The 25,034-nt window shown below is 40.8% G+C and overlaps 2 protein-coding genes and 1 long non-coding RNA gene across 4 annotated transcripts; 2 read left to right on the forward strand and 1 right to left on the reverse strand.

Annotated features, from left to right (window-relative positions):
• Positions 1-1,231: 1,231 nt before the first annotated feature.
• LOC145449218 (rho-related GTP-binding protein RhoQ-like) lies at positions 1,232-12,847 on the forward strand. The gene is made up of 3 exons (XM_080327690.1): positions 1,232-1,610; positions 7,476-7,687; positions 10,886-12,847. The coding sequence occupies exons 1-3, from the start codon at positions 1,460-1,462 to the stop codon at positions 11,132-11,134; spliced, it is 612 nt and encodes a 203-aa protein (XP_080183816.1). The 5' UTR covers positions 1,232-1,459; the 3' UTR covers positions 11,135-12,847.
• On the reverse strand, positions 12,835-23,269 carry LOC145449214 (tumor protein p73-like). Of its 2 annotated transcripts, none has more exons than XM_080327686.1 (10): positions 23,020-23,269; positions 21,651-21,877; positions 21,442-21,520; positions 21,196-21,373; positions 18,650-18,777; positions 18,473-18,582; positions 17,404-17,555; positions 16,680-16,753; positions 15,149-15,282; positions 12,835-13,592 (listed from the first exon to the last, which is right to left on the reverse strand). In XM_080327686.1, exons 1-10 carry the CDS (start codon positions 23,050-23,052, stop codon positions 13,472-13,474), a joined length of 1,236 nt encoding a protein of 411 aa, XP_080183812.1. In that variant the 5' UTR covers positions 23,053-23,269; the 3' UTR covers positions 12,835-13,471. The 2 variants fall into 2 exon arrangements, with proteins under 2 accessions (XP_080183812.1, XP_080183813.1); XM_080327687.1 differs by lacking the exon at positions 23,020-23,269 and adding an exon at positions 22,846-22,988.
• Positions 21,833-22,629, forward strand: LOC145449219 (uncharacterized). The gene is made up of 2 exons (XR_013918180.1): positions 21,833-21,973; positions 22,580-22,629. It is a non-coding gene; the product is annotated as an uncharacterized LOC145449219 (long non-coding RNA).
• Positions 23,270-25,034: the final 1,765 nt, after the last annotated feature.

Raw genomic sequence — 25,034 nt, forward strand, 5'->3', positions numbered from 1 at the left:
AATTCTAATTCTAATCTAGGGAGGAACGAACTTCCAAAATGGAGAGCATTTAGGCATCCTCGGTGTCCCCGGCCTATTATCGGTTCACTGATAATGTCGAATCGATATCACGCTTTGAAAGAAATATCGGCTTTTACAGGGAAAAATATCGGCAATTTTCGTGACATTACGGCACCGTTGTATTGAGTCAGGGAACTATATAATCTGCGACTGCTAGAATATTGATCTATTTGTTATTGTTACACGTAGAGGTGGTCAACATTAGTCATCGTTGGTACTCAAGTAGAAGTAAAGTAAAGTCGTACATTTCTACTCAAGTCGGATACATGTAAAAGTCGCAATTTCAAAGTAAGAAAATAAGTAAAGATTCTAGGCCTAGTTTTGCCAAAAAAATGAAAAATATCAAGCATAAGTAGTCTAGAATCATATAACCACTAGTGTAGTATTTGACTACTGTGTCCACCCCTGTAGCTAAATCTATATCCAGGCGGGTGTCTGATCTCAAGACTACTCCTATATTTCGGCATCTTCCTATCATTCATTGTATTGCAGTCTTGTGATGTTTTGAGTGATGAAATTTTATGAATAAACTTGAACTATATGATAATATTCATCATACTGTGTATGGCTATGAATTGACCCAATGAAATTCGTTTCCAAACCTATACACATAATAGGCTAATAGGAGAATTAAGCTTACTGAATTTTCTAACTCCTATTTATGAAGTCACATTTCAATGATATGGTTCGTTCGTGCAGGAAATAGCACTGGTTCTAAAATTTATTTTTGGCTGATTCATTTCACATAAAAAAAAACAGTAGGCCTATGCCTATATCGGAATCCTCTATTTATTGGGGATATTTCCATGATAGATCTTCGAAAGATTTATGTCGGGCATTAGATTGGCGGTATTATATTAAGAATTCCTATTTTGCATCTGGGCTCATTTATCGCTCAATTTAATTGCTCGAATTCGGCAGTCTGATATTGCAAAATGAATGACTGGCCTCCCGGCTTCGCGCAGCCTTCCGCGAGTGTGTGTGTACTTGCGCGCAACGCTCATGCTTCTCCAGCGGACGTCAGTCACTGCGATATTATGCTTGTGATGCTGTCGAACGTATCATTCATGAAGTGCTCAGCGTAGGTTATGTTGTGCATTATAGTTCAGCCTTTCAGATAAACATATGCTCTGCTACGCTTTCATATGCCTTTATCTTCAAATAATTACAGGGTCTTTGTTATATTGATAGTAAATGCATCTGTATGCCGGCGACCAATGCTTGAGAATTGATTCAGCTGATCTGGCCTCACGGCAGTTCACTTGGTAACAACTCACAGGAAGTTTGGCGTTGCTCGTTACTCAGGGTGTCAGGTAGATCGCATATATAGATGGAATAAAGTGACTGGACGTGCTTGCGCAATTAGTGTAATCATTTGGAGCCATCTGCTAATCATTGTATGAGTAACTTCGACCCGGAAAGTATGGCGAGCATGCTGAGATGCGTTACCGTTGGAGACGGTGCTGTTGGTAAAACCAGTATGCTTCTTAGCTACAGCCAGGGCGGCTTTCCCGAAGAATATGTTCCAACAATTCTGGACCAGTACGTCGGTAAGATACAATGTTTTTTACTCCCGCCGCATGATTTAAACCCGCCCTATCACGAACTATAAATCAACGTTCTGGTGTAACGTTCGGCGTATGCAGCTGCGACGCGTAGTTCGGTTATTAATTGCGTTGTCTTTCAAAAAGCCTAGAAAGAAGGTGGGACATGCTGTAAGTCGGCAGATCACGAATCCTAATGAGAATAGCGGCCTGGTGTAAAATGACCTTAAATGTGACACACCATGAATACCAAACAGCTACAAGATATATCATTATAACTACACTATATCATATATCGTTTGAGAATAATCTCTCAGCTATCCGAGTGATAACATCATCTGGATTTCACAGATTAATCTTCATGTCCCTAATTCCTTTGCGATTAGTAATCACAAGCTGCCCAAATAAGTACATGACTACGCATTTCGTGTATTTTTGTGTGCTGACGGACAGCGCGCAATGTAGTTGCTCTGAAATGTCATTCATAACATGTCTTCTCATCGATATTGCGTAGGCATTGAGTAGTTGAATCCGAGTGTCATGCATTACGCTGGCGCATTGACTCGTGGATAGGCTACTGCAGCGATACCAGGGATATCCCTGAGCAATACGATGTAAAATCAATACAATGCCCTTTAATACAATTGCATCGCATACTTTTTACATCATCGTCCGTAAATGGTAGATTTGCGAGATACGCTTTACCTATTCCTGTTTACATCATATTCGATTGCCGGCAGCGACGTATGTATGCATGCATAATGCATACTTACTTAGTCGATCAAAGTATACCTTTTTCGGATATGTTACCGTAAGATACATTCATACTTATCAATCAATGATTAGTATACCTGTTGCCATCCGTGTCCTATATTTTGATGGATCGATGGACATCGTAACGCTGACGCGGTAATTATTCATGGTATAATCACTGTAGGTAGACATAGACATTAGACATGTATGAATTGGAGATTCCGGACATTGCTCAGTCAATTGTGTAACAGAGGTTGGGAACCTTTTTCGCCCAAAGACCCATATTGTCCCTATTTTTTCCATTTTAACTCGCAAAGAGCCATACATGCCAATCAACTGTTACGTCACAATTGAAAATTCGTGAATTTCTCCGTAGCTGTAATTCGAACTCACTGCATGGGATTCCTCGTGTGCGCCACATTTTCTCTGTAAAAACTCGTAGTAATCATGCTGGTTGCCTTATTTGAGCATATGAAGCTTGAGTTTCGGAGACTTAGGTTCGTCGTGATGTGAGAACTAGGGATGGTGTGAACGCGAGGTTCACGTTCGCGTTCTGTGTGTGAACCTTGGAAATTTAGAGGTTCACGTTCACAAACGATCCTTGATAGGTTCTGCACTGTGAACCTTTTTCATTTATTACAATTTTTACTTCATTATAACATCTTTGGTTGAAATTTATTGCATTATAACTACGGGCCACTATAGGTATGGCGCTGGTAGCATAAAAAATCAACACTAAACGAGCACGCACCCTGACAATTTCAAATTTTTAACCTGCTTTGTTACAATATTTAGTAACTCTCTGCTACGAGCTTGACCCGCAATCACAAAATATCAAGACCGAAAAGCGATTGATGCTTATTCAACCAATTTATGAAATTGATATCGGTGTCAGATGTAATAAATCTAGCAAGAGTACGGGGTTCATCTCGATTTCATATGTTTATTGTATCATTAAAACCAAATACGTGCGATTGAAGTGCTGGCCACTGCTGTGTAACTTGTTAATGGGGTAAAACCCGTTTACACTCTGCTTAATATCAACGTGGGAATACTCAAACGCCGAATACATTGTCCGGTTTGGCCTAGACCAGGGGTTCTCAGCCCTTTCTTGGCCGTGGCCCATTTTCCGGTTTGAAAATGTGCTGTGGCCCACCTCTTATCCTAGAGTCATAATCCTGTTCAATGCGTGGTTATCGACGGTGCCGATATGCCTATTTCTCTAAAATATGCTCATTTTTCTCTTAATTTACTGATGATATTTAAATGTAGACCTTTAGGCCCATGAAATCGCGCCAAGCGCGACGAAAATTTTTATGTAAAATAAATATCCTCCAACATACGACCAACGAAATAATCTTGGGTCCCTTCGAGCTCCCGCAATTGGGGGTTTGGGTGCAGTAGTTACGGCCCTGGTTGATCATAGGCTAAAACTCTGTGTGTATATTATTATCGTCCGCTGCTCCATTCGCGTCGCAAAACACAATGATCAAATCCACGCATCCGCTTTGTTATTGGGATTTTAGTTCCATTATTGTGGGGAATAATATAATCATTCTGGGTCAGCTTCAAAGAATTCATTGGTGAATGGGGTACTACAGAGAAGTGGAGAAATATTTATTTAATAGGCCTGCTGTACAATGCACATTGTATGTCTTGTACCAAACCAACTGCAGCTGCGATGTCAAAATATTCAATCCAATGATACAATCAATTCATGTGACTCTTACATTATGTACAAAGATTTCCAGGGCGGACATGTTAAACCGAATCCAAAGATTAATGCGCTCCACTAAATCCTCAATCCATTACGATTTGTTGCGGTGGTGCAGATACCTCCACCAGAAGTTGCTAATAATTTGCAATTATGGCTATTTTTATCTTACAATAATACGGCTTGCCTAAGTACAGTAAATATATACCTCAATTACACTTCATTCCGAGTTTATTGCACACTACTTTCAACGGCATACGACATATGGCCCTGCCGGAATACTTGGTTACTTCAGAATCACCTTCTAGCTATTATATAGGCCTACTCGAAATTACTTTAGTTGCTATTAGCCGCATAGGTTGTCATAGCCAATGGAAAAAGCCGCCGTTTCTCCCTCCCGTTTTCGACTTGAGCATGCCAACACGATATGCGCCACTACGTCTTATCAGAGTCGGATGAAAAGCTTTACGTAGCCTACGTATAATAATTAGATAATATGAATATACTTTTAGCGATTAATATAACAAATATAACTAAACTTATACCTTAATTGTAAAATTTTCTAAATAGCTTTGTGGCCCACCTCATATGCTCCTGTGGCCCACCAGTGGGCCATGGCCCACCCTTTGAGAACCCCTGGCCTAGACGGTTAAGGCGTATGATTATATTCCCATGCAAGTCCTCGTCGAATTGTTGACAAAGTGACGGAAGATATTGATTTTATGGGATAATTATATCATTTGATTGCCTCGCAGTTGATACATTTGGCGACGTTTAAAAAGTCAGTATGTGAGAGTATGTGGCTCGACTCGGCGCTTGGTATCTTGTACATTAATATATATCCCTTCACTGAAATGTAGGGTCGGAATTAGCAATATGACGTCACGTGACGTCATGAGGTTCACGCCATCCCTAGTGAGAACCCATATGAATGCCATGATCAGTGATCAGATCACATGCGTAGGTGGTGGAGCCGAGCATGGTTACGTCAGCAGTATATACCCACTCTAGGGTGTGATACATCAGATACGTGGGGTCAGGGTAGAAAAACGAGCCAGTGCCTCATCTGTCGTCGGGAGTGAATAAAATTTGTGCAACCTTCAATTGCTATCGGTATTTTGTAACGATGTTCATGAATAACTAGATTTTGAACATTTTTCTCCCAAATTAAGACAATTTCCGTATTTATTGTTCGAAAATAAAGCGCGAAACGAGAGGTATTAAGGCACAGACGGGCCAAGTCTCATCATTGATAGCGTAATTCGTCGCAAATATCTTCGTATTTATTATTACTGATATTAATCGAATGCAGCTGTCGCACTGATTCTGAAAATATGAATACTGATGGACTTCTCAAATTCTTAAAGTATTCGGTGGTAACATGTAATGGTGCGCTGCAAGCCTACTCTTTATCCTCGGTACTTACAAAGCTACTTACTAATCAAGGACGTGGATATAGCTATGGCGTTGTTCGTAATTCGAGTTGGTAATTATGCATGCCACTTCCACCCACGACAGTTCTTTTCTCACCTTAGATTAGAAAGACAACGTGTAATTAAAAACTACATTTTTATACAGGCATCACCATATATGCTATTCTCTTTGATCAATCAATGTATCGTACAACCCAAGATTTTGAGTCGACTACATCGAATTCACGGGTGATATTGGTCGCCGGCGCAACAGCAATTTAAATTTGAGGATTGTGAAAAGGAGGTTCCTAGTCCCTAACCCCGAATACGGCATTGTCTTTACCTATCGAAGACATGTTTAATTGTTTATACTGCCACGAGAATAGTTATTCTGGCCGTGGTGAAAATTTAGTAGTTCATACAATGTTGATCAATTCAATATAAAATTAACAATTTGGCATCTTGCACCCAAATGAGCCATATATGCAGGCCGTGTTATTTTTGGCATATGCCAAAACTGCCCAAAATAACTTATTTTTGGCATTTTCGATTTTTATTTTTGGCAGTTTTGGCATCGTCCTCTAAATAGATAGTTTCAGCCTCGAATTAGTCACAAAAACGCTTTATTTGGGCTAGTTTGTCAAAAGACACCACAAAATGTGCAGCATCCACGTATAATCAGTGCCAACAAACAATAAGAAGAAGAAAAAACCTAACGACTTCATAGGTTAATAATAGCAAACGAAACCACAAAATGTGCAGTATCCATCGGAATCGGTGCCAATAAGCAAAAAAAAAAGAAAAGCCTAACAAACACGCTCAATAGCTGATTGTTACAGCTGTTGAATAGACTTAAATCGTTTGCACTGTAACAGTGCTTCCAAACTCAGGTCAGCTAAGTTTCTCCTATATTCATTTCTCGCCCAGCGAATCAGGGAAATATCGGCTTCAACAGTAGCCGTTGAGGGAAAGAATGTTGCCAGTCATCCACAAAAGGTGTTCAGAGCTGCAAGATCTTTGGAGGGCCGAACAGGCTTCCATGCATTATGAAAAGAGATCACTTCGCCAGTGCCATCGATCTCATCGCGGAAAGAATTTTCTTCCTGATCCTTTTCCAGGAGTTTTCAGTGTTGTCTCTCAACACATTTTATTTAGTAGCCCGACTATCATTTCTCCTTCAGTCTACCGATATATTTTCGGAATACTTTCGTCACTTCAGGTGGCTTTAATATTACCAACTCGCATGGAAGAGTCCTGGGAAGGTTAGCTTGTTTAAGAACATTGACGCAACAAGACTGTCTGGCAAAACGAGACTATGCAGCTCAGAAATAGCCAGAGAGTTTGTTGCGTCACAATGCTTAACTCGATCACAATGCAAAAATCGTGGTTGAATTTGGGGGTTCCAGTTCCATGAGCAGAATATAATTTATATATTAATGATCAGTACTGCGGCAGCTTCTCATTGATACCCGTTTTACCAAATTTAGCGCTCGACAAGCCGGTCAAAAATGGTCGTAAAATTGCTTTTGGACAATGGAATGGAATGGAAAGTATGACGTAAACCAAATACAGTCAGCCGTTCAATCTCGCTGTGCCCACACCATTTAGGACACCATGCTTTCACCCCTAATGGGTGGGCTGGACCCAGATTAGGAAACCTGCCTTTCACAAACGCTCTTCTCGCTTGTAACGCGGTCCTGTTAACACAATACCACGAATGAAATACACTATTTGGCAGTCCGTGTTATTTTTGGCATATGCCAAAAATTGCTTATTTTTGGCATTTTAAAATTTTTATTTTTGGCAGTTTTGGCATCTGGCTCCTGAAATGCCAAAAATAACACGGCCTGCATATATGGCTCGCGAGCCATAGGTTCCCGACCCCCGATGTATAGGATATCTCGTGTGTAGCTCGGGCTCACATCTTGCTTGGAAAGTTTACTTGTTCCGAGGTTCATCATCACCATCAGCATATATATTCTACATTTGCAGCAAATGTAACAGTCAACGGCACACCATACATCCTCGAACTAGTGGACACCGCCGGCCAAGAGGATTACGACCGGCTGAGACCACTTTCCTATAATAAAGCGGACATATTTCTCGTTTGCTTTTCCGTAGTGGTTCCTTCTTCATATAATAACGTGAAGGAAACGTGGATACCCGAACTACACAACACAAAGTCGAACGTACCTTTTCTCCTGGTAGGTTTTTGGCGCATTGATCGTTACCTGAATTATGTTGAACGAATCACATGGTGTTGTGTTGGCAAATGTCCTAATTGCGGTACTTCGCGGATTGCGGATATTTTCACGTGATTCATTATATTTGTATCTCATTAACTGGGTGGGCGGCCTTATTCATGCTTATGTCTATGTATTCCCTTATGCTTATGACCCCATCAGTATATGTCATTATCATACGTTATATATAACCAAATAATATTCAGTGACTCGGGTACGTGCGAAGTTACGGATTGGTTGGTGACATCACAATCCTAAGAATATGAATCGAATCACAAATCGCATATAGTCAACTTCCGCGCAACTGTTGCGGTGTCTGTGTATTGCTTCGTCATTCAACGCTAGAAATATCCGCATTGGTTGTGTCGGGGAAACGATTGCTCGAACGGTATGAGTTATTTTTATTTATGAAATCGAAGCACTGCCAGGGTTGATCTGCTGTTGCTGACGCGATTCATGTGCCGACCTAATTCATATACCACATGCAAATGAAAAGAAGGCAACGCCTGTAGCCTTTTCTATATGAATTCGAGGTTTTCCGAAACGGTATTATATCCCGATTGTAACCGTATTCCACATTTTCGTGATGTTAGGCCATGCGGGCATAGGAACCGGCACAACGCTTCAACGCATTTGGCGTCCCACAGCAACTTACGATCAGATGAAGCTATTCGACTATTGTTGATGTTCGGCTTCCAAACTGTTGCTCCTAATCGAATGGCATTTCCATGAAGTTGTGATCAAAGCACGGTATTGCCACAAAGTGACATGAAATAGGTATAGTCGAATTCTCAAAATAAATACCAAATTCCAGTGATGTGGTATAGCTAGAACATTAGATTATTGTCTTGAGATTACATAAATCATATATTTGAAATTTCCCAACCATCCATACCGTTAGGGCGTTATGATGGATAGGAATGCTCAAATAATCGACTGGAAACGTAGCCTAGAACCCGATTCGGAATCGAATCACTCGGGTATATCTATTTGCCCATGCGGTCCTACTTATAATCGATATTGCTACGCCCGCTTTTTGCTATCCTGGTATTAATCATCGTTTCCCGCTGTATCTAGCACGGACGCGTTGGTGCAACGTAGCGGATAATATTACCCATAGGTAGTTAAAAATGTTTATGCAATGATCATAGGTGTTGTGAGATTAGTCATAGGCTACTACGAAATCTAATGCATCCTATCATAATCAAACTATCACAAGAGCAAAAAGTAAATAGTTTAGCCTAAAAACTGTTCAAGCAGCCTAAGATAACCACTTATAGAGTTTGAGTAGTACAGGACACAGGTAGGCAAAACCTATGTGAATGAGTGCTCCAAAAAGTACCGAATAATTCGTTACTGCCCACCTGTACACTTCACTAGATCACTACATACCTACAATACATGCTTCGCTACTGATATTGTAAATCTTTCTTATTTATATACCACTCCATGTCATGGGTGTAGGCAAGATTGAAATTCGCGAATGCGGCAAAAAATTCCAACAACGGCGTGAGATGCCACGTATCGATTGTGACGTTGCGAACGCACAATGCGCAAGTCCGGACTTCCAGAGCCGATAGCGAATCTTTCCCATTGCGGCTACGGGCTACACCAACGAACCCACCGCAGAATTCAGCGGTGATATTACGGCCCCCCGCATATCCACAACGTAACTAGAATAGGACGTACATCAAATTCGCATGAGGCGACCTCGCATTGTTTACAGACGTGGTAACATATTCGGAAATAAACTGCGGTTGCGATATGCCAGTTGCGGGCGCATTTCGATGGGCCGCTGCGACTGCTCCTCGCGTGCAGCAAATATTCCGATATAACTCGGCGTGTTGCTATTTTAAGAAAGTGAAATCGAAATATCGGTGTTACGCTAAACGACACATGGCCGGCGACAAGTCACTAGAAACCAAACATACTATTCTCACTGAAACGCAGAAGTGGTCAGTAATGAAGTACTTCTTCCGAATATTCAAGAAAATTTTACATATTTGTATTACTCACCAGGTCGATATAATTTCAGACTGCTTCCACTTCTACTTGACATGTTTTTCGGCCAAACTAATTACGTTTTACAGTTAGTATTTCAAGAGCTTCCTGGAGGTACAAAACTTGAACATACAAGTGAATAGTATATTCAATATTCATATTGATAAACCCGAATATTTTCAGTGTCATCGTCAGCCGAAAATATTCGGGTTTATTTGAATATGAATATTAAATATACCACGTATTCAATTGCACTTCAAATTTCGTGAAGTAGAAAGTAGTTTAGGGATGTACTCTCATAACTTTGAAATTATCAGGAAAACTAGGCGAAAGAGCCCCCTGCTAGAAGTACGCTACCACTAGGGTTGCATTTAAAACAAACGGTGTTTTAAAACACTTTGTTTAAAACATTTTTTAAACAGTGTGTTAAAAGAAGGTCTTTCAAAAAAATTGTTTTATCAAGTTGTAAAATTATGCCATAATTGTGTAAATGCTTTACAAAAATACGTTGTATGAGCCTACGGAGAATTAACACCCGACATAGCCGACGTATATCGATATGGGATGGTTGGAATCCTCAAAATAGTCGGTTCAATAGCATAGTACATATATTTCTTCGAAGGAGCTATTTTTACCCTATATTTTCAATTGTCAATGTCAATCCACTATGGCGTCACAATTGAAAATTCGTGACGTCAAGGCTTTAAAAACACATAGAAAACATGTTTTAAATCAGGGCTTTGTTTTAAACGTGTTTGTTTTACATTGAATTTTGTTTTAAATGCAACCCTAGCTACCGCCGACTAGCCAACCAAATCATCTTTTTGAAACTACTTGAGTAGTTTTCATATCTTCGTTTTGTACTTCTACTCAAGTCAGTTTGATTTTGTCTTTGAAATCGCTACGTCTCTTGTAACGGAGCAGAAACGTTCGACGATACTTCTACTTCTACCGGATATACTGATCTTCATATTCTACTTCCGGATAAGTAGTTTTGAAATGTTTCGAATATTCTACTTCCACTTGCACCTTGGCAGAAATTTACCGCGTTACTTCTTCTTGAGTCGCACTGCCGACTACTCAGACCACATCTGCTGAAAAGCAGCTGCGATGCGCAGAATCCATTTCGCCCATGAATAAATCATGCATATGTATCAGGTCGGGACGCAAATCGATTTACGCGACGATCCGAAGGTGCTGCAGGACCTGCACTCCAAAAAGCAAAAGCCCATCACGAAAGAGGCCGGGCAGAAGATAGCCAAAAAGCTGGGCGCGGCTGGCTATCAGGAGTGCTCCGCGCTCACAATGCTTGGCATCAAGGAGGTATTCGACGAGAGTATTTACGTCATTCTGAATCCGGACGAAAAGAAGTTAACCGCCACGAAACACTGCTGTTCGATATCGTAGTGTATTTATTCGCCGGAGACGGCACTCGGAATAATTGAACTCCCGTGTGATGGAAAACGACGCAGAGCTGCTGTTCGGGAATTTCAGTCCGAATCATCTTACTAAGCGACATCGAGTATAACAGCAATCGGCAAAGATGCGGGCGTATTGATCACAGTAAAGTCATTCCGACATGATGTCCGGCGTTTAGAGCATAGCTCGCGGTCGGACAGCTTCCGGTCTGTGGGCGTGTATGAACTATCTGAAACTGTACTGATTGAATAAATACGAAACGTAGGCGGCATACTTTACATTTTGCAATTCGCGTCATGTTAGAGAATTCGGCCAAGTATGTTTACACGCGTTACAACTGTACTTGGTAGTGGTCTAGTTGATCTGTCGTTACTAGAACAAATCGACTCGAATCGTTATGCCCAATGCCCATCCCTACTAACTAACTTAGTACTCGTGCGGGCATTGTATGAATATATTTTGGTCAATGTGATCATTATCCAGTATTACATCACGAGTAACCGAGCCGCATTACTTATTACAGCACAGTAGTCGAGTTCTCTGACATCACGCCAAAATGCCTACCTTAATTTCCTCTTTAGATCCGCTCGCGATGATCACCATTGCGGACGTAAGTGGAGATAGGGGCGAGGCTTACTCGACTGCGTGTCAGATTGTCAGTATCATGCCTTCGCCAGCTGGTAAAACACTGTAAACTCCCCAATCACGTTCATAGCTGCAAGTGATCAATATGCACCCATAACCTGAAATCGAGCGTTGTTGGCAAGCTCATCTTCGACTGGACAAATCTCGATGTCGTGATACATAGACCCAAATCACGATTGAAGAATTTACCGCGCTGAGCAACTCCATTGTCATTACTATATTCTTGTCAGCGATTTGGTTTATCGCAGTTTGATGCTGTCTGCGTATCGGACGCGTGCTTTTTTGTATTTTTGACATTTATTTATTTAATCGTCACAGGTCGTCTGTGCTATATTGCATTATCACACATACCGTTTTATAGTTTGCCTCGTTACAAATCGATCGACCTCTATCGAAATATTTAACATACGTAAATGATAAAAGTGGTAACGTACGGTAATTGAAAAACCAATTGCATCGGATGATAAATCCACCTCTCATCCTAGGTGGGAAATTTCGACGCAACGATCTGTATGGCTATGAAATATGACCAATGCGCGTGACTATCCGCTTGCAAATTTCTGGCGGGTTCAGGCCTGTTTCGACGTATCATCGAAATCGTCAATGACTGGCGTACTTGATCTCCTCTCACGTATTTTATCAGTATTCGTGACGTCGTTTGATTGCCGAAAATTTCTTGCCGATCCTATTTTCCAGTAGATGTTGATGTCGGTGTTAGCTAGATAGCTATCCGTCAGAACAGACTATTTTCTACAGCTGTTTACCGCAAAGGCAAATAGGAACTTCGCCTATATCCGATGGTCACAGGCCCAGTGTAAATTCCTTTCCATTTTACCTTCACCGATTGAGTGTTTTGCATGATAACACACCACACTTACGCTACGTACTATATACACATTTGATCTCTCGCGGTTATTGGTAAGTTCACTGTCTAGGCTTACAAGCAGAAAGCCGCGTATCGGCAGGGGGCGTCAATGGAAACCCAGTGTTTTTACTTCCTTGTAGGCTACGCCGATTGTGTTGCCGTAACATGAAATTCAGTCTATGCTTCGAAAATGGCGTTTTATTGTTTCGATTTATTACCAGCTCAGCAGCGAAAAGATAGATTGCTAGCTAACAGTGAGTACAATATTGCCACCGACTCGAAATATATCTATGTGCTTTACAGTATACAATCTATATTCCATATATATATGCATCCAAAACAAAAAAACTAAGGCTTCGAACAATAACAATCTTTGACCGATTGTGCGGTAATAAGTTACGCGACTGCGCAAGTGAAAAGACAATCTTTTATATCTTGTATAAAGCTATGTTTTCGTGACCAAGAAAGGCCCAGTATCACGTGCCAGAAGACACGACTTCAGGTGGCGTGCATCTATTTCACGGATCCTTCCGTATAAGTCGATCAAGATGGCTGAACCGAAATAGCTACTGGACACGAATGGTTTTGATATCAAGTCGAAATACGCGTAGATACGTGATGTGGCGTGTGACGTGGTCCGCCGAAAGATGAGTCATGAAGTCGTTGGTAAACACAGCTACACGAGGGATTGTATTGGATACCGCGGTTTCAAAATAAATAATAGTTAACGGCGAGTGCACGGCCGGCATTGGTCCCACGCGTCCTACCGGCAACCGTGGCCGCCGGCGGAAATTACCGATGGCGGGTGTCGTAAATTAGTATTCGAAGTTAGTCGGCACGTTGGCGACATTGCGTAAATGCTTCGGTTGCAGCATGGCTCCGTTGTTGGCGATGTGGTGGTCTTGCTGTTCGCGCTTCAGGAATCTTGCCGCGATTCTAAATTTCGAAAGCATGATTTTTTTATGAAGCTACTCGAGTAGAAGTAATGCCGTAAATTTCGACTCAATTATAAGTAGAAGTAGCAATTTTGGACACTTGTCAAAATACGTCAAGTGGAAGTAGAAATGAAAGGTTCGAATCCGTAAAGTACAAAAGGACTACAAATAGTAGATTAGATCCAGCGGTTTAGCAGAATTGCTAGATGTATCTTCGCGACTGATGGAAAAGGACTGACATTGCAGGTGGATTTTTCAAAAATAGAGTCCGTCGCCGTGGTACATGGGCAATTACTCCTTTACACGCGACTCTTATGACAAGCTCACTCATATAAGAGCTTTGCAAACTTATCCCAAAACGACTGACTACTTTTTAAAATCTAAATTGTAAAAATTAAGGTATTTTGCCTAACCCGAAATAGGCCTACTATTCAAGTGGAAATGGAATAAGCTTGGAAATAACCACTTCAGTAAATAGCTCAAGGTAGCAAAACATACTTGACCACATAAAAAGTACTTCGTTACTGACCACCTCTGGCCGTAACGTAGTACGACATTGGCGAGATAGCGTAGTGGTATAATCGACAGCTACAACACCAATGGGTTTTGGGTTCGACTCCAGAATTCCTACCCAAGTGTTGGAGGTTTATCTAGGCTCCTTCTCGCCATCTTATCCGCGTAAGTGGTGTCTTAGAAAAGGCCTAGAAGTGGTCCGTGCTACAAGTCGGCAGTTACGGAATCCAAAAATAAGGAATATCGACATGGTGTAAATGACCATTGTAGTCGAAAAACACCGTGAATACCATAAACAACAGCAACAGCACGACATTAATATTCCGCCGTTTACGTTATGTTAATCGCCGAAGACGCTCATTGTTCATTCGCTCAGTGTGACGTCCAAGTCGCGGTAAGATATTGTCACTTATTGTTGCGATCACCTACATTCCATATCATAGATTCGGTACAACCATTACATAATCGTGACGTTGACGTGACCAAATTTGCGGGTGACACATTAATCTCTGGTAATTAACGCGTACGGTATTGCTCACCGTTCATTTAATGAATAGACGACGTAGCCTTGCCCCGAAAAGACGCAAAATACTTGAATGTAGGCGAGACATCGTGACGATGGGCAAGATATTACCATTACAAACGGATATTAGTTCGATCACTCGTTATATGTTACGATTCGTTGCATGCTATAGATAGCAGAGCGACCGTCACGTATAAGCAAGACACGGATTCTCACTCGCCTCAGAATAAGGCGGAGCATGGACTGCAGCCGGATTGGATATCCGGCCGTACTTTTTCATTTTTGACCGAAGCCGGAACAGTAATTTTACCGATACGGCCGAAGCCGGACCAGAGAAATGAAAAACAGGATCGAAGTCGTACCAGAGAATGTGTCGATCCGCTCTGCACTACTAGGAAGTGCAGTTTTTCTCTATTGCACTTATGCGCTGTGGTCGAAATCGGCGAAACACGCAATTTGTGTTTACAGTTTACATTGTACAATAAATACTGTACAAGTGTATAATGTACAATTGTACATACTGCTGAACGAGCCTGCCGCCTTCTTCCTGTTCCTTCAATCTGTAAAGTTCTTGCTGTCTCGGATCCACGTATTCCATCAGATCCAGGGCCTCTTTTACGCGTCGCAAAATTTCGAAATTCTCTCGTCCGCGTATCTAAAAACGAAGTCGCCTCGATAACGCATGGAAATCCGAGAATATACATTTAAACAGCTCGCAAGATGAAATGTTAGCAGTTCGGTTCTAAGTTATTAAAATTCGGGCCGCGACCCTTCGAACGTGAATGTGACAGGGTTGCCAGATTAACCCTTTTGTGGCCACATCCCAAAATTTGGCTCTTTTTAGAGGCAGTTGGCCCCCAAAATTAATTTGGCCCCTTGACCCTTTATTTTCAATATTTGGCTCTTATTCGAGGCAATTGAGACATACCATCGAACTGGCTATTCGAATAAATGTATCTCGCAAATTGAGCCGACAATGTTTATGCCAATGTCAAAGATTCGAGTGGAAACACTGTAGCAGATGAAGATTTGGAATTGTTTTAGTAGAATGTAGAGGTAGAATATGTTTGAATGGTAAATACAGATTTGTGAACAGTTGAACGAAAAAGCATCGAACATGGCTGGAAGCTAAGTAGCAGAAAAGGTCTGAAGAAGACTACCCTTATAGTACTTATTGATTGATTGAAATTTCAAAGAAAAAAACTTCAACATAACCGGATAGTTTTTTGATGAAAAACCTAAAAATTAAGTATATATGTTGGATAAGTTTCAAATGTAAAGAATCTATTCTCTCAATTTTTATTTAAAATTCATAAAATTTAATCACTTTCATATAATAACACTAAAAGTTATACATTTTACGATTTTATATTCTAGTGGAAAAGGCTTGAAACAATACGGTAGCATTTATTGTAGTTGGATCCAGTGTAGTTGTAGGTAGTGAATTTGGTGTCCTACAAATAGTATCAACAATATAAAACTGGAATTCCAGGTGATTGACAAAGGTATATGGGTAATTTTGCAACGTTATTGAGCAATTCGGCCTTTTTTGGCCCCTTTTTTCGGCGCAGTTTGGCCCATTTTTCTCAAAAGATGTCTGGCAACCCTGGAATGTGAGATTTTGCTATTTAGACCTAACAAGCAATAACCGGCGGGGATAATACACAGGACCAAAGCTGCAGCATCAATGGGTTGCTGGTTCAAGTCCAACCGAGGTCAAGTCCCGAATTCCTACCTAAGTGTTGGAGGTTTATCTCGGCTCCTCGCCATCACATCCGTGTAAGCGGTGTCGTACAAAAGCCTATATGTGGGTGCATGTTTTCAAATTATTGTCAGTAATTTGAATTGAAAACACCCCAATTTTGTATGCCACTATTTCGACATTGCCTGCTGCTTCGTGGAATTCGTGTGTCAGCTGTCAAGGGTTGAGCGCAATGTTGATCACTGATGGCACAGCGTCTAGCGCCTCGCTATGCTCTTGTGAATGCGCTCTAAATCCCCACGAAGGGGCGAGTCTAAAAGGTTACCTCCACCCCGTAAAACACTACATACCTTTAAAATGTACTCGTCATCATCTCGATCCAACGCGACGCGCTTTCTTTTGCCAAGAAGGGTGTGTGCTTCGCCTGTAACGCGAGATGCGGATGAAAGCGATGATGGCAACCTATATACCATATGCGGGTGGGCAGTAACGAAGTACTTTTACATATTCGTAGTACTGAAGTACATTTCGTCTTGGTTATGTTTTTGTGACCACTTACATTTCTTACCTTATACTTTTTAGATAGAAATAATTAGTTTTTAGATTTGGGATTTTGTCGAAGTAGAATGTCGTTTTGGGATATGTTTCCATCACCTTAACTGTGAAATTATTATAACGACCGGACGAAATGGCCCCTGTGTCACGGTAACTGATATTTCCGAAAATTACACCAATTCGTATTGCGATTAGTCATTTTGCGGTAGCCTCGAATAGGCATCTTGGAATTTTGATAATAGCCACATTCTACTTGTAATCGAGCATAATTTTACTGCTGCTTGAGTGGCAATGACTACTTTGACCACCTCATCATCACCACTCAATACCGACGCGGAACAGTAATTCAGCATTTTAAAGCAATGTTGTTAAACATTTGAGAGATCAAGCTACTGAGAAAATGGATTGGATCAACCATACCGGTTTCAACTGAGGGTGGCTAGTTAGCTTACTAGACTTATCTACACGATTGCACGCGACTACTTACTGACATCCAATCATAGTCTTATTTTTGCTTACCATCGTGCACATCGGCGATTTCCAAGATACCTTCTTCTCTAAAGTGATTCGGATTGTCTCTCCTCATCGTTCTCTTTTCCTCTTGTGCCCTGTCCCGACCGGGGCAGGAACATATTCTAATCTCCACCGCTCGCCGACCAAGTACTTGGCCGCTGAAATTGGTACGGTAAGCATTTAGCGGCCTTTCTACTGATAATTTATACCAATTCGAAGAAAATCGTAAGGCTATGTTAATTGATGCGTGCTGGTTAAAGTAGCCCACGCTGGTACCGAAAGCGTATATAACTAGAAGTAACGTCGTAAATTCATACTAGGTATTAACTAGTAAAAGTTACGATATCCAAGACACTTCGAAACTACTTCCAGTTGAAGTAGAAAATACAGATATGGAAAGTGCACAAGTAAGTAGTTTCAAAGAGTAGCTTGGGTGAAAATGTCTCATATTTTAGCAGTTAATTGGAGGTGAGTGCTTTTGACATTACATGGACACGAACAACGTCTTGGTAACTAACTATATGACGTTATCGTTGCATGGCTTTGTCAGAACAAAAGCCTTCCCAGTCATTATTATTATTTGCATCGTGGCGCTTATGACCGATTAGGTCTTTTACACCACGTATACGTGATGATTAGAATACGCAGGATTTCACAGGTACGTATTACACGTTAAAACAAATTCCACAACCGGGGTTACCAATGGGGGAAATGTGAGAAAATTTTCAAGTAAAAATACGATACTATAATATTTGCACGATTCCACTATAGAAATCGGCGGTGAAAATCAAATAGAGAACAATACACTATAAAATGCGATGCTGTTTCTGGGGTGCCGCATGATCCCGATCGGGGTCTCCGAGCATTTGATACGGCATAAATGTGAGTTCAGGAGACAATGACCCGTCATCTGACGGAATAATATACGGTCGTATACCCGTAGTCATGTGTTTATCGTGATGTCAATCGAATCACGCCAGGGGTTTCGAAGGAGCCTCATTATTGTACCAAACCAAACACCGCAGATATCAAATCCAAGTTGCTGTATATGCAATACCTATAGATTTAAACTCACTCGACGTTTTCGAAAGTAAACACCAGCATGAGTGGCCGCCTGTTAATCCCGCCAACGCAACTGGACAAACACATGAATTTGAATAACACCGTCGAGTAGTCTGTACCGACCTGCATCGACAATTTCCAGACTTATGAATCAGAGCGATTAGTCTCAAACCCGGTCCATACGCTTTACCTGGGGGTCTTCATACAGTATTGATACACTCTCGCGTCCGTCCGCTCCGAAGTTGTACTGCACAGTGTGTCGGTTGCTAGGCATCTCAACGCGAACCAAATGGTTCACCGGGATGTGGGACGGAGTCGCTAAAGATGAAGGGGAAACTTACGGAGGTAGAAACTACGCTGAAAATTTGAGCTCAATTACAAGCGGAATTAGCAATTTCCAAGACATATCAAACTATAGGGTTACCATACGTCCTGTCTTAAGAGGATTTGTCCTCTTTTTTTCACATTTTTGAAAGTGTCCTCGGAGGACGCCCGAATGTCCTCATTTTGCGAATTTGTCCTCTTTTTTGAAAATTTTGGTTAAACGTATGTTAAAATTCAACTGAGATATAGGAAATCAGTACTCAAATAACCGTTCGGCGGTCTTTCGGGAATTGAGTCGAAAAGTTGACCCTTTGTTTAGTCAACCAACTACATACTCGCAATAAATTTACCAATGTTTCCGAATTTTACTCCGGTATTGTAAGTCTGGTAATTTTTAAAAAGTGTCCCTTTTCAGATTCCTAAAATATGGAAACCCTATCAAACTATTTCTAGTAGATATAGAAAATCAAAGGCATGCAAAGCACTAACGTAAGTAGTTTCAAGAACTAGATTTGGTCGCGGGGTCGCAAGATGTATCTTCGCCAGCTATACAACGCGAAATGACCATAACAACGCTACACGGTTCCACACACGTAGAATATCTAGAAAATATATTCATATTCAGTTTCGTCATACAGCGGCTATTTAACCCGGGTCCTACGACTTTCTACTGAAAAGAGTGCTGCAAACTCATCCTACAACGACTTTATACTTTTTAAATTCTAAATTATGAAAAGTTAGTAGTTTTACCTAAAATCTGTTCAAGTAGAAATGGAAGTATTCTACAAACATAACCACTTGAGTAAGTATGGTGCAAGTACGCAAACATTACCTGAGTACTCCGCGTATGTAGAACTACTTCGCTACTGACCACCTCTTGAAACTGAAAACGTTTGTCTCTATTGAATAACCACGATGATGGACTTGAATTCAAATATGTTAAATGGATTTCGATGTAGGCCTACAAAGTTTGCCAAACTTTATTTGGACGCAGACATGTATTGTCAATTCGGCTAGAATTTTCATGCGGCTCTAAAGAAGATATGGTTTAGCAACGGCGCTATGTCTGTGCAACGTAGCTAAACAGATGAAGTCGCAATGTCCGAGTCGAAAATTAAGGGGTTAAAGGCTCTTTTCGTCTCACCCAGGCTGTACCCTTGTATATATGAACACCGAACAGTGAGCAGTCGGCATGACGATGCAAAATATATTTGGTATTTGGATTGGAACGTAGAAAAGCTCGAACAGGAAACAATATTTGGATTTAAAATATTTAATCCGCTCATCTCCGCTGCATACCAAGATTTAAATCCCGGCATTCGACAAAAGAAGACGGATCTCAAGATATTTGAAGAGAAGAATCAACAAATGGAGAGCACGGCGCGTTGTTATATTTGTACAGCTCGTATTTTATAATGAAATCCTTTCCAGTCGTTGTTGGTCTCGTTAATTCTTTTGACAAAGTACCTTTCAACGGTTTTGGCCTCGTTCGTTAAAATGCTGTATATCTTAAAGACTATTTAAGTTTCTTGGTGAATTGTTATTGAATAGTTATTTTATATATCTGAAAATGATTTGAGCGTGCTGCTCACAACCTGGCTCATATCTAATGATATTTTATGACGCGTGCCAACAAAAGAGAAAAGTTTATTGCAGTTGGAAAATCAATAACAGAAGTCGTATGCGTTATGAAGAATTCATTAATGATTTGTTGGTTCGACTAGTACGGAGTACAGACTTGATGTATGAATGAAACAGTCGGTAACGAGGATTAATGCTATCCTATAGAAGGCATTAATTTTTTCACAGACGACTACGAACATACATATGGTTACTACGAAGACTGAAGCGTTCCACCTGTGCCTCTCACACTTCCAGAAATATCAACATTACCGGGAAATTGTGATCGTAATTCGTGAGCCTCACGACGCAATCATTAAATCCGCCCTACAACGCGGTTATATATCACTTTGGTTCAGGGATGATTTTAGAATCTAAAATCTAACCTAACAATAGCCGTGAGAAACAAAACAAAAAAGGTCCCAAATTGTAGCAGAATTATCGATTGCACTCCGCATCGAATATATGAGTATTGACAAATTCATCACCGGCTGAGGTACTGGTTGATGTCATCATCAGTGTACTAACGGCGTCGCCAGGATGCGCACGGCCCCCACAGAATTTTCGACCTGGGCATCATAAGCTTTACTAATCATCGCAGCGGATCCGTGACATCACGTCAGAGTCAGGATTTCACCTACGCCAAATTTTGGACTCTGCTGGTGCATACTGCATAGTTACTTCGGCCCGGTTACACGTGAATTGTCATTACAATGCTTTCCCATTTCGTAATAAAATCCCAGGCTCTATACCACTCTCTGTGACAGTCTCGGCATCAAACCCTTTACTTACAGTTGTCTGTTATTTTGTGATTCGGGCATCTCGTTACGATATCCTTCATATGCTGCGGCCTTTTAAATACTGGCGTCGCCTTGATAATGCACCCTTGCGGAGGAGGTAGATTGCACTTGAATTGTATCGGACAAGTAACATTCATTTTCACGAAAAGCTTGTTCAGCATTGACGAAAACTGAAAGAGCAAGGCACAGTTGTCGCGTTTGCGCCAGTTAAAATCACATCAGCAGTTAACTGCAATACCGTATATTGCGCATTTTTCGGAGCTGACATTGTCTTTTCTCCAAAGTATATTTCGAATCCGCATTCTCCAGGATAATCGCTGCAATGATGCGTAAACAGTAAATAACAATGTTGCAGGAGCGTCGCAAAATAACCAAGAGTCAACAGTACAGAGTAATATAGATTGGTGATATCATATAAGCTTGTGACAGACTTAAAGTTTGGCTTACTTGAGTGGAATAAGGAACTTTTCTGTGGGAACATGGTACTCGAAGGACGGTCCTGGTGCGTACGGACTGTGCGTTGTAACGGCTGGATCTCCGGTATTCGGACTACTTGTGTGAACGTAAACATTTTGAGTTGAATGGCCGTTTCTGTCCTGCGCGTCAACACCAGATGACTGTGTCGCGTACGCGGGTATGGTGACCAAACTTCCACCATCGCTTGAGAATACGTTCTAAAAAGGGTTGGATTACGAATTCAATAAATAGAATTAAAATAGCTCCTCCAATAAATCGGGGGCATAGTAGTAGTAGTAGTAGTAGTAGTAGTAGTAGTAGTAGTAGTAGTAGTAGTAGTAGTAGTAGTAGTAGTAGTAGTAGTAGTAGTAGTAGTAGTAGTAGTAGTAGTAGTAGTAGTAGTAGTAGTAGTAGTAGTAGTAGTAGTAGTAGTAGTAGTAGTAGTAGTAGTAGTAGTAGTAGTAGTAGTAGTAGTAGTAGTAGTAGTAGTAGTAGTAGTAGTAGTAGTAGTAGTAGTAGTAGTAGTAGTAGTAGTAGTAGTAGTAGTAGTAGTAGTAGTAGTAGTAGTAGTAGTAGTAGTAGTAGTAGTAGTAGTAGTAGTAGTAGTAGTAGTAGTAGTAGTAGTAGTAGTAGTAGTAGTAGTAGTAGTAGTAGTAGTAGTAGTAGTAGTAGTAGTAGTAGTAGTAGTAGTAGTAGTAGTAGTAGTAGTAGTAGTAGTAGTAGTAGTAGTAGTAGTAGTAGTAGTAGTAGTAGTAGTAGTAGTAGTAGTAGTAGTAGTAGTAGTAGTAGTAGTAGTAGTAGTAGTAGTAGTAGTAGTAGTAGTAGTAGTAGTAGTAGTAGTAGTAGTAGTAGTAGTAGTAGTAGTAGTAGTAGTAGTAGTAGTAGTAGTAGTAGTAGTAGTAGTTGCAAAAACTAACAAGCAAACAGGAAAACTTTTTCATGTGCAATTAGATAGATTACAAATTTGAAATTGGGAAACGACTGTAACATCAATGTGACGACAGTAACATCAATGTGACGTCACTGATCGATCGTGACGTATTGAAAAATCGAAAATTTAGGCAGGTCAAAGATGCCTTTCGCCCTACTCGGCTACGCACCTAATTGTATAGGAATACGAAGTTCAGAAAAGACTCACAAATACACCGTTGTAGCTCAATTTAACTAGACTGTATCCTAACCATACCATGGTGGTAGGTTACGTACGTCCTATATCCGCATTCCATTTCTCTAACCACGTCTAGGTTTTGGAAGAGCCTACGGTAAGAATTCAATTCTGGCTAAACCATCCCTTCAAACTCTGACAAAAACTACGCAATACAAATTTAGGCTGGCATCCCAAAGAATATATCTTTCTTACCGTCATGTCGGGGCGAATTACCAGTTCAGACATGCTCGCCAACTTAAAGGGACTAACGTTAGACTTGCCCCTAGTCAAAACTTCTCCGACCGTACGCCTTCTTCAATTCGTTACTGAACAAACACCACGATCCATAAAAAGTTGGCAGAACGTTAAATAGATGTGACCGTTGGCTAAGCCAACAATTAGGGCAAAATCTAACAAATATTAAACGGTATGGTCAATACACAGTTGAATCCTCGACAACGCTGTCATAACACAGTGCCTCGACCTATGAAAAGGCCCGTTTGTTAGGAGAGAAAAAACCGTTTCTTGAGATCGCAATAAAAGAGACGTCAATGAATGTTTCAACGGCAGTACTCTCGGCACACAATGGAGTTATTGACTCTCCGATTCGAAGTTTCGCCGGAGAGAGTATACACCAGGATTTACGACTAATCCAAATTACACATTTTATCGAGGCAAGCACGGGTTCTTCATCGTAAAGCCTATTTTTATAGTACGAAAAATAGCCCAAATTACCAATCATTCTCATCCGACCCTATACATGCGATATTTGTATGCTATTGTAATGTATGTGTGATGAAGCAATGAAACCTCGCTATAACCGCAACATCGATGACCCACTGTCCGCAATATTTAATAAGCACGTTTCAACAGCATTGTCGTGGTGTATTAGAATATTCCGTAGATGAGACTCAATTACGTATACTCATACTGTCCATCCCTTGAAATGTTGTTACTATTCAAAAACTAGTTGTTTGTATGTTTCGTTGCGACCCACTAGAGCTGGAATTCTCTCGCCTGTTGTCTCAAATCAATTGCCGTTTGTTATTCTTGGTCTACCATCGCGAACAGCCGGTCCGTAGGGATGCTACGCAGGAACGTATTTATTCATTTTAAAACTCACTTCGACGCCCCACATTTTACGTGAATACATTGAGATAAGATCTGCTCATTTTGGACTGCAACGAACTCTGGCGCAAATGAGTTCACCGTATGGCTTGACTCCAGTCCATACTGATGGGCATGGCGGCCGACTGTGCCTCGGTTCGGTTCGTTTTATTAGCAATTTTTATCAGTTCAATACACCACAAAATTGCGATGCCAGGGTCCGGAATGAAAATATAACGGGTCGTCAAGAAGTTGATCAAATAAAAGAAGTTGCAGATACATTTTGTGACGCATAACGAATCAAAAGAATGTTATGATGTTTGGGTAACGCAATCTGAGGTGGTGCGTTCATACTGTATCAACAATATGGATCACGATTACTTCGGAAACGCGCGATATTACAGAAAAATCTAGAAGTAGGCGATAGCGGTTACGAATATATTGACAAAGTAATCACGGTCGTTGATGTTTAGATTTATTTCATTTCCTTGAAATTGAGCATAACGCATATTTGAAGGCAATATATTGTTCCACTTTGCGCAATCGCCGTTGGTGAGGCTGCATCACAAGACTAAAGATTTTGAAAATTGTGATGTTATGTAATTGCGTGCTACAACAAAAGATATCCAATGCGCAACTTTATCGTTGATGATTTGTTTCCCCAACTAATACCGATTTCGTTCTTGCTAAGTATGCCAACGTGATACATAAGCGAGGGACTGCAGTAGATTCAAATGTTTAGTAAATAATGATGAAATACCAATTGATTCCTTCAAATAGGACCATCAAAGAATACGTTAAATGAACACGAAATTCTTCTATAACGTATCATGCTTCTCGTAAGGCAGTGGTTCTCAACCCTTTTGTCTTCGCGGACCCCTTTTGAACCGTTACGGACCACCGCGGACCCCCAAAGTTTTAGTTCAAATTTAGCTCAATTATCGTGAAACCCTCATCTGTCTTGTGCAAATATTAACTGTAGGCTACGGATTACCAGCAACAAATTGCATTTTCCTTAAGATAACACCATACTATGTATAATGTATATAGAATTTGAGTGGACTTTTGTTATTTCAAAGCGAATTCTGTAGATGCATTTCTTGAAATATAGGTGATCGTGC

This window comes from Botryllus schlosseri, chromosome 10 (genome assembly GCF_051294905.1).
Source record: "Botryllus schlosseri isolate E-star chromosome 10, Bs_hap1, whole genome shotgun sequence".
NCBI lineage: Eukaryota > Metazoa > Chordata > Ascidiacea > Stolidobranchia > Styelidae > Botryllus > Botryllus schlosseri.